The sequence below is a fragment of the Lactuca virosa genome, chromosome 8, assembly GCF_052849685.1.
Source record: "Lactuca virosa cultivar CGN04683 chromosome 8, Lactuca_virosa_CGN04683_v6, whole genome shotgun sequence".
Classification (NCBI taxonomy): domain Eukaryota; kingdom Viridiplantae; phylum Streptophyta; class Magnoliopsida; order Asterales; family Asteraceae; genus Lactuca; species Lactuca virosa.
In genome coordinates, this window is record NC_136433.1 from 1,453,733 (window position 1) to 1,464,601 (window position 10,869).

General features: G+C 29.5%; 1 protein-coding gene across 1 annotated transcript; it reads left to right on the forward strand.

The window, feature by feature from the left end:
• The first annotated feature begins 171 nt into the window (after positions 1-171).
• On the forward strand, positions 172-2,293 carry LOC145134946 (UPF0426 protein At1g28150, chloroplastic). Its single transcript, XM_079069749.1, has 3 exons — positions 172-342; positions 536-664; positions 2,011-2,293. The coding sequence occupies exons 1-3, from the start codon at positions 301-303 to the stop codon at positions 2,197-2,199; spliced, it is 360 nt and encodes a 119-aa protein (XP_078925875.1). The 5' UTR covers positions 172-300; the 3' UTR covers positions 2,200-2,293.
• Positions 2,294-10,869: the final 8,576 nt, after the last annotated feature.

Genomic DNA, 10,869 nt, shown 5'->3' on the forward strand with positions numbered 1-10,869 from the left:
GACTTTTTGTATCTTTTTAACTTTTGAGGTTGGAAAAATAAAAAAATCTCAAACACTTTTTAAACGATATCTTTTGGAAAAGTACAAAAAAAAAAAAAAAAAATCCTTTTACAAGAGGGCTTTTCCCTTTGAAAAGGAATCAAACACCCCTAATAAAGCATTGTCGTGGAAGCTGCTGGGGACGATAAGAGGGAAAAGTTAAAGATTAAAACAAAATTAGGGCTTTTTCTGAGTGAGGAAGAAAGAGTCGGTTGGTATCAGGTTTAAGAAAGGAAAATCAAAGCATCAGCAGGGTGAAAGATGTCGTCGTTGTCTCTGATTCCTCTTCCATCGTGCGCATCGGTAACCTTCTCTATCCATATCTTGCTATCTTCCTTAAATCTCCCGTAAGTTTGTTTTCAAGCCTGGTCGGTTATAAATTTCAATTGTAAGGATGAAAGACTCGTTTCAATTGAGAATTGAGCTGGAATTCCGTATTCCGGAATAATGCTTTTAGACTAGTTGATGAAATTGTGGTTGTGTCAAAATCTAACAGTGGAAATCGGTGAGAACTGTTGGTCGAAAGCAAGTAAGAAGAATGTCTATCAACTGTACTAATGATTTTGGGGCCAAAGCATTTTTCCTCAATCCTTCCGATGAGCGTATTCTTAAAAAAGCTTTTAAGGTAATCTTTGTTATTTTGATTTTCATAACACATTTGTTTAATTGAACACTTGTTTCTTTCTATTATTATTATTATTATTATTATTATTATTATTATTATTTAATATCTGTTATAATTGATTTTGGTTGTTATGTGCAATTGCTTTTTTCTTTTTTGTTTATGTGAGTAATGATAATGATCCCATTGATCCGTTCTATGACATTATGGAAACTGCGTACCTTTTATATTTTATAACCAATTTACTACTTCCATTCCTGAAGCTATTCATGACATGTTTCTACCAATTTACTACAATTATTCTTGAATTCCTCATAAACTTTGGTACCAATTCATCATGAAATCATCTAATCCGAACCACATATATATATATATATATATATATATATATATATATATATATATATATATATATATATATTGATTTTAGAATTAATTAATTAGTGAGGGATGTACTCGATTAAGAAATCCGGGAAAAAAAACCTAGTTGATGTTAAGTATAACATAGTTTCAATTTTTTTTAATGGAGTGATTTTTTTATATAATATGTAAATAAAATGTATAGTTTATTAGTGATAACTTTTTACTTTACAAAATCCTTGTAAAGTATTAAGCATCCATCTAAAACCCTTTAATTGTGATCATAGTTATAATATTATTCACCTTACACATCCTTACTCAAATACAACCTTATATTTTCTTAAAATTGATATATTACCTTAGCCAGTCCCTAAAAAGTAAAAACTATGACCAGGCTGACTATTTGCAGCTTTACTTTATACAAATTTGGAAAAAAAAAACAGATTGAACTTTAGAAAAATGGAAAAGATACAAATTTTAAACTTTTAGATGGCTGATTTTACTATGTACTTTCTAGTTTGTTGAATAGATACAGAAGAAGTTAACTGTATAGATAGATATAGATTTTAAATTAATGGATTTTAAATTTGGAATATGTGGTATATAATATAAATAACAACATAATTTGGGTTGTTTGAATTGTGTTTAAGTGGTGATTGACAAGGATATTAGGCAAATGGTGTCTTCATTGACAAGGATGTTATTGTTAATGATAGAAACCGAGACTTACAAAATAGGATGTGAATATCCTATGAAATCTAACTTTTTTGTTTTTATCTCTTATTAGTTTGTGTGGGTTTTTCAACCCTAGAAGTTATATATAAAAAAAAATGCAAGTTTAACAAAAAATCCCACAGTCGCAGTCGTGTTTAGTTAAGTGGATATTATAACTCTGGTTATTGTATCCGAATATTATCCAAAAGTAGTTGAGTTGTTGGGTTTTGGTTTTGTTTGATTTAAAAAAGTAGAAGAAATACAAATACATGCAGGAGCCTGTTGCTTTCATGGGTGGGATGTTTGCAGGGCTTCTGAGGCTGGATTTGAATGAAGATCCGCTCAAGGAATGGATTAGCAGGACTGTGGAAGCCTCTGGGATGTCTACAGATGAAGAAGGAGAAGACGAATCTGATCCTATCAAAAAATCACAAGAATCCCCCCAGCAGATACAGATTGAATAGATATTGATATTCTGGTGTGTAAATTAAACATTAAAAATCACTTCTTAAATCTCAACTACTATAAATCAATGGTGTATGTGTCATTCTTGTCAAACTCGTGACTCGAAAATGTAAATTATATATATATATATATATATATATATATATATATATATATATATATATATAAAGGTTCAAATGAGAAACTTTAAAAATTAACAACTCTAAGAACCATTTATTTTTAGCATATTGTATGTAACTTTATAACCAGTATTTTTTTCTATCAATAAAACAATGGCATAATGGTAAATAAAGAATCTAAATATTTAATCATAACATCATATTGTGCTTTGTAGATCTAATTAACACAAAACCACCGACTCAAATTCTCTCATCCATCTTTTATCTCCTACCATAGCTACAGGACCACCACATCCAACAAATCACCACTGTTGCCGCTCCGGCCCAATCTCCGTTGCCTCCTCCGACAATCCTACCACCATCACCTCTCTTCATCTGTCGCATCCTACAATTACTGGCGGAATACCACTATTTTTTTTGCAATAAAACCGGACAAAAATCGATCACCACTATCAGATCTATCACCGATGTTACATTCTCCGGCGACCTCCGGTAAACCACCAACCACTCCATAAATGCGATCTCCGTCGAACCACCACCATACGTTGCCGCTGCGACCATTGGACCATCATCGTTTTATAGATCTGTTCCTCCTCATCCTATCTCTGTCGATTTCCACCCTCGACCTTCAAGAAGACACAAATCTAACACCGTCACCACAGTTGCTATGCTTATCGTCTCCTCCCTCTGACGTTTCCCTACCATCGCCACTACTCTCGTCGATCACCAGACCATAGCTCTACAACCGCCTCAGGCCGTTGTCTACCACTGCTACCTATCACCTTTGATGTGTTTTTAACTACAAAAAGAAGATGGAGGTTGTATGTGTGTTGATGTGAAAGTAATTGCTGAGATCGACATGAGTTCCATTGTAATTTTTACATCGGTGAACTGGCATTTGCATAAAAAAATGTGATTTACAGTGTTGAGATAGCGAAAAACAGATCTAGATCTGTAGTCGTTGATTTATATCTCTGTTGAAAATCAAAGCACAACAAAAAAGACTTTGGTGAGATGCATCTGGCGGTGTTTCCGATGGAGTAATGGATTTCCGTTTGTGAGTTTCATCCCCACAAAAGTTCCGGCAATGGATTCTCTCACCACCGAAGATGTTAGAGAGATGCCGGAAAAATTGAAAGGTAAATATGTACGAATCTAATTTAATTTATTTTTTTCTCTTCTTTTATATCATTTTTTTTCATTTGTTTACATCGAGACTGTGCAAGACGTGTCTTAGTTCCTTTAGGTAGTGTTTGGTGAGGGGAACAAAACAGGACTGGATGGAACAAAAGAAAATTTAAAGGCGTTTGGCATAGATGGAACACAAGTGGATGGGACGGGACAATGACCAAGTCAAATGGGACTAAAACCTTAAATTTTAGTCCCGTCCAAAATGGTAGAACAAACTGGGACAGAAACCAGAATTACCAAAAAACTCATCAGTCGTCGTTTACTCTAAATCGCCATCCACAGTCATCGCCTTACTTCTACCATCTACCCATCTCACTTTGTCCAACGATTCCGATGACTTCACCACGGTTCAGGCCTGTCACTCTACTTCGGTTAATAGGATATTTTTCTTTTGTTCATTAGAATTACGTAATTTATTTGTATGGAACATGACGAAGCAAATCTTAGGCTTCATTAAAATATGACAAGCTAAAATGATTGTTCGTTAAGGAACTAATGTTGATTAGTAGTAAGAAAAGAGGGTAAAGCAAGAGAGGGATAGACGGTGGAAAGGATGAGGCCACGAAAAGAGAGGTAAAGATAAACTCTTAATTTTTCATACATATATATAAAAAATCCAATTAATTATCATTATATATAATTAGAATTTGTTGAAATATATTCGACACAATCCAAAAATATGTAAGTATATAATAAGGATAATTTAGTAATTTTAAGATTATATTTTGTTCTGTCCTAGTCACACAAAACGCTATATAAATATTTTGTTTAGTCCAGTTCAGTTCTATACAGTCCAGTCTCGTTACATCGAGTCCACGTACCAAACGTGGCCTTACGGTTGTTGAGACTGACATATTTATATTTAATTGAATTGCCTATGACATTAATGCATAGAATTTGAGTCAGACATATTATATATATATATATATATATATATATATATATATATATATATATATATATATATATTAAATCCAAGGGAGCTCAGCAATAGTATTTTTTTACCTTTAGTTTTTTGCCACAAGAATTTAGTGAATTTGACATTTTTAGTCCCTAAAGTCAAAACTTTTACATTTTTATGTTTTGATTAAGTTTTTGTGTCTTTAGGTTTTTGCCACAAATCTTTAGTGACTTTGACATTTTTAGTCCTTGCAGTGAAAAGTTTTACATTTTGGTGTTTTTGCCACAAATCTTTAATGAATTTGACACTTTTCGTCCTTGTAGTCAAAACTTTTACATTTTGACATAAAAAACACAAAAAACCTCCTTTTGAATTTTGCCACCATATTTTCTCAACTTTGACAACTTTAACATTATTGTCACAACACTCTTGGATTTTATCTACCAATGTCCCTTTTTTTGGTTGTACAAATTTTAGGGGATGTCAACTTACTCCCCTATTTGTGGTGATTACAATTTCAACACATATCTTTCAAAATTTGCCGATTTTTCCCATAAGTATTAAAATCTAGTCAATATAAATTGTTTTTAGGTTCTCATATAAACTGTTAGAATTAGCGACAAAGTAAAGATAAAAAAAACACAAATACCTTTTAATTAATACAACCTTTAATTTATCAATTCCATATTAATATATATAGTCTATGAACTTTTAATATTTTTAATGTGAGATTGATTATGTGGAATAATACAAGCTTTAATTTAATGATTATCTACTCATTAGTATATATAGTAAATGAACTTTAATGTAAGATTGATAAATTTTATAGCCTTAAAATTGATTAGACAAGATGTTTAATGAAATGTTTTAGTAGGTTAGTATAACTTTTTAAACTGTGAATGAGTGTCTGAACTGCTGTATTAATCTGTGAATGAGTGTATGAACTGTGTACTAAATTGGGAATTTATTATATTAAGTTGTGAATTTGGTGTATTAGACTGTGAATTAACTGTATTAAGTTGTGAATTGATTATATTAAGCTGTGATTTTTTTAATATAAATTTTGTGTTTTCTTCTTAAATATAAGATGAAAGAAGCATTTATGATTTTTCTTAAATTTTGAATAAAGTATGTATTAAGTTGTGAATTCACTATATTAAGTTGTGAATTTTGTGTAATAAATTGTGAATTGACTGTATTAAGTTGTGAAATCACTGTATTAAACTAAGAATTGTTAATAAATTTTGTGTCAATATATTATTTTGTGTAAGTTTTAAACTAAAAACACATTCTTTTTAGAAATTTTAAGAAATAAATTCATGATTTTTTTTATACAGATCTTATGTTTCAATGAAAGACATAGGTTTTAAGCTTTAAATGCAATGTTTTTTTTTATAACTTTAAAGCTACGAATGCTTGATTTTTATAAGTTTTAAGTTGTGAATGCAAAACTTTTTATATAGATTATTATGATTTTTTATAAGTTTTAAACTACGAATGCAAGATTTTTATAAGTTTTAATATGTGAATAAATGATTTTTTTGTACAATATTTAAGTTCTTCAATGAAAAACGTAAATTTTAAATTTTGAATGTTGTAAATACATGATTTTTTTGAACTTTTATATTTTTTGATGTTTGTAATTTATCAAATAATGTTAATTTAGGTGTTAAGTGTAGACACTTATTAGGTTCTTTTCGGACAATATGACAAACACCTGGTGTGCATGAAATTCTACAGTGACCATCAACTCTCTAATAGACTCCAATTCAGCCCCTAGAGCATATAATTTCAATAAAAACAAACCAACTGTACATATAATTCCTCACAAAAGCAAGCAAATGAACAAGCAAGTTCGTAATTCATCAACAACAGGAAAACATAAGGGGAATTTTCAAGTAGAACATCTTCTATGATGTGAAATCAAGTATTAGACATCGATTAGTCGTTCATTATAAGCTTAATTTCATGAATTTCGTGAAAATCGAGTCAATTTAGGTTGAAAAAACGCAGGTGTATAGACTGACAAATTACTACCTGGAAGCTCTCATAGACCGTCTTTGTAGAGATCAACTTCACTGTCGATTGGGACTTGCGGGAGAGATAGTTAACGATGAGCTCCGTCAAATGGTGATGTTGGTTCAAATTACCCAGAAAGATGTATAGAGAGAGAAAGCTATGTAAAGAGAGAAACGAAAGAAAGATATGTAGAGAGAGAAATAGAAGAGAGATATGTAGAGAGAGAAATATATGTAGAGAGAGAAACAGGAGAGAGATACATAGAGAGAGAAAGATGAGAGAGATACGTAGAGAGAGAATGTCTATAAAAATAAAAATAAAGTTCTAATTATGTTTTAATAAAATTAAAATATTTTTTTAACATATCATTAAAATTTCAACATTTAAAAATTAGTAGTTAAAATTTATTCTCAAATGGACATACTTTTATATATATATATATATATATATATATATATATATATATATATAACCCTTAAGTTTTTTTCAGGAATTTATGATTTTTCCCTCCGACAAAATTTAGGTTCGTTTATGCCGCAAATTTATACAAAAAACGGTTTTGCCATTTTTACAGGTTCAGCCGATTATTTGTATAGGTAGCAAACCATGTGGACGTTGAATGGGGCACATTTGCGGACGTGTCAGTCGCATGTATGTTGTCGGATGATTTCCTTTTTTTTATTATAAAAAACTAACATTTACACAAAAATAGGGTAGGCAAGAGTAAACATGCATCTTCCACCTCAAAAAGTAACAACCATACCACTAACCTACAACACTTCTTTGTTTTTCTCCAAACATACGGAACCGTCGCCGTCATCGTCACCACCACCACCACCATCATCATCATCATCATCATCATCATCATTGTTGTTGTTGTTGTTGTTGTTATTGTTATATTTTTATGAGTGTATACATACATTAAATTACGTTTTTAACGGTATAAATATATTTATAAATGTAAAAAAAATATGTTAAAATAAATTTTTTAAAGGTATTTATACACTTATAAGTGTATCTACACCTTTAAAAACATAGTTTTATGATGAAAATTGTATTTAGACTTGAAACGTATTTTTTTAATATATAGATACATTTCAAAATGTATTTCTTCATTGAAAATATAAAAAACATATTTGTATTAATAATACGGAAAAAAACAATATTTATATTGAAATTTCAAATAAAAAGTTTTTAAGTCTACAATTTCAATGTAAAAATATGTTTTTAAAGGTCTAGATACCCTTTCAAAAATATAAAGACCTTTATATATATATATATATATATATATATATATATATATATATATATATATATATATATATATATATATAACTATGTTTTTAAAGGTGTAGATACACTTATAAGTGTATAAATACCTTTAAAAAATTTATTTTAACATATTTTTTTTACATTTATAAATATATTTATACCGTTAAAAACGTAATTTAATGTATGTATACACTCATAAAAATATAACAATAACAACAACAACAACAACAACGATGATGATGATGATGATGATGATGATGATGATGATGGTGGTGGTGGTGGTGACGATGACGGCGACGGTTCCGTATGTTTGGAGAAAAACAAAGAAGTGTTGTAGGTTAGTGGTATGGTTGTTACTTTTTGAGGTGGAAGATGCATGTTTACTCTTACATACCCTATTTTTGTGTAAATGTTAGTTTTTTATAATAAAAAAAAGGAAATCATCCGACAACATACATGCGACTGACACGTCCGCAAATGTGCCCCATTCAACGTCCACATGGTTTGCTACCTATACAAATAATCGGCTGAACCTGTAAAAATGGCAAAACCGTTTTTTGTATAAATTTGCGGCATAAACGAACCTAAATTTTGTCGGAGGGAAAAATCATAAATTCCTGAAAAAAACTTAAGGGTTATATATATATATATATATATATATATATATATATATATATATATATATATATATATATATATATATATATATATATATATATATATATATATATAAAAGTATGTCCATTTGAGAATAAATTTTAACTACTAATTTTTAAATGTTGAAATTTTAATGATATGTTAAAAAAATATTTTAATTTTATTAAAACATAATTAGAACTTTATTTTTATTTTTATAGACATTCTCTCTCTACGTATCTCTCTCATCTTTCTCTCTCTATGTATCTCTCTCCTATTTCTCTCTCTACATATATTTCTCTCTCTACATATCTCTCTTCTATTTCTCTCTCTACATATCTTTCTTTCGTTTCTCTCTTTACATAGCTTTCTCTCTCTATACATCTTTCTGGGTAATTTGAACCAACATGACCATTTGACGGAGCTCATCGTTAACTATCTCTCCCGCAAGTCCCAATCGACAGTGAAGTTGATCTCTACAAAGACGGTCTATGAGAGCTTCCAGGTAGTAATTTGTCAGTCTATACACCTGCGTTTTTTCAACCTAAATTGACTCGATTTTCACGAAATTCATGAAATTAAGCTTATAATGAACGACTAATCGATGTCTAATACTTGATTTCACATCATAGAAGATGTTCTACTTGAAAATTCCCCTTATGTTTTCCTGTTGTTGATGAATTACGAACTTGCTTGTTCATTTGCTTGCTTTTGTGAGGAATTATATGTACAGTTGGTTTGTTTTTATTGAAATTATATGCTCTAGGGGCTGAATTGGAGTTTATTAGAGAGTTGATGGTCACTGTAGAATTTCATGCACACCAGGTGTTTGTCATATTGTCCGAAAAGAACCTAATAAGTGTCTACATAAATCATATCTGATTAAATACATATAATCACATGTGATTCTATGTATCCAATCATATATGATTTATGTGGATGAGATTCATTGCCACATTCTCGATTCAATAATTGTTCTTTGTCCACTGTAATCATATGTGATTAAATACATATAATCATATGTGATTATATGTATCTAATCACATATGATTTATACGGACAAAAAATAATGATGTCTATATAAATAATATGTGATTAGATACATATAATCACATATGATTATATACACAAGAACGACTATTGAATCGAGAACACAAAGATAAATATTGTCCGCATATATCATATGTGATTAAATGCATATAATCACATGTGATTATATGTATCTAATCACATAGAATTTATGTGGAAAATATTTATTTTCGCGTTCTCAATTCAGTTGTTGTTCTTGTGTGTTTAATTACATAAGATTATATGTATCTAATTAGATATGATTTATATGGACAATATTTATTTTCACATTCTTGTTCAATAGTTGTTCTTGTACATTTAGTCACATATGATTTCTGTACACAAGATTCATTTCCACGTTTTTCTTTTTCCACATTAATCATATGTGATTAATACATACAATCACGTATGATTAAATACATCAGAAAAAATATTGAATCATGAATATTATCAATATAAATCATATGTTATTTGATACATATAATCACATGTGATTAAGTACATGAGTAGAACTATTGAATTGAGAAAGAAATAATGAATCTTGTCCACATAAATCATATGTGATTAAATACATATAATCACATGTGATTAATTATATTAAAACAGTTATTGAATCAACGCAAGAATAAATATTTTCCATACAAATCATATGTGATTAAAAAAATATAATCATATGTGATTAAATACACAAGAACAACTATTGAATCAACACGTGAAAACAAATATTGGCCATGTAAATCATATGTGATTACATACATATAATCACATGTGATTTAATACACGATGCCAATTATTAAATCGAAAACACGAAAATAAATACAGCCCACGTAAATAATATTTTATTAAATACATATAATTACGTGTAATTATATGTATCTAATCACATATGATTTACATGGACAATATTCATTTTTGAGTTCTCAATTCACTAGTTTTTCATGTGTATTTAATCACATGTGATTATATGTATTTAATAACATATAAATCATATATAATCACATGTGACTCGATACATATAATCACATGTGATTATATACACGAGAAAAACTAATAAATCAAAAACACAGTAACAAATCTGTTTCCACATTAATCATATGTGATTAAATATTATATAATCAGGTATGATTAAATACATGAGAAAAATTATTGAATGAAGAATATGAAAACGAATCTTGTCTATATAAATCATATGTGATTTGATACATATAATCATATGTGATTATATGTATTTAATCACATGTAATTTATGTGACTAAATACATATCATCACATATTATTTATGTAATTATATGAATTTAATCACATATGGTGGTAGTGGCTGTAGCTGTGGGTGGTGGTGGTGATGGGGATGTATAATGGTGGTGGTGGAGGAGGTGTGGTGGGTGGTGGTGATGGGTGATGAGTGGTGGTGGTGGTGGGTGGTAAGTGATGGGGGTCGTGGGTGAAAACTGGTTGGGTGGTGG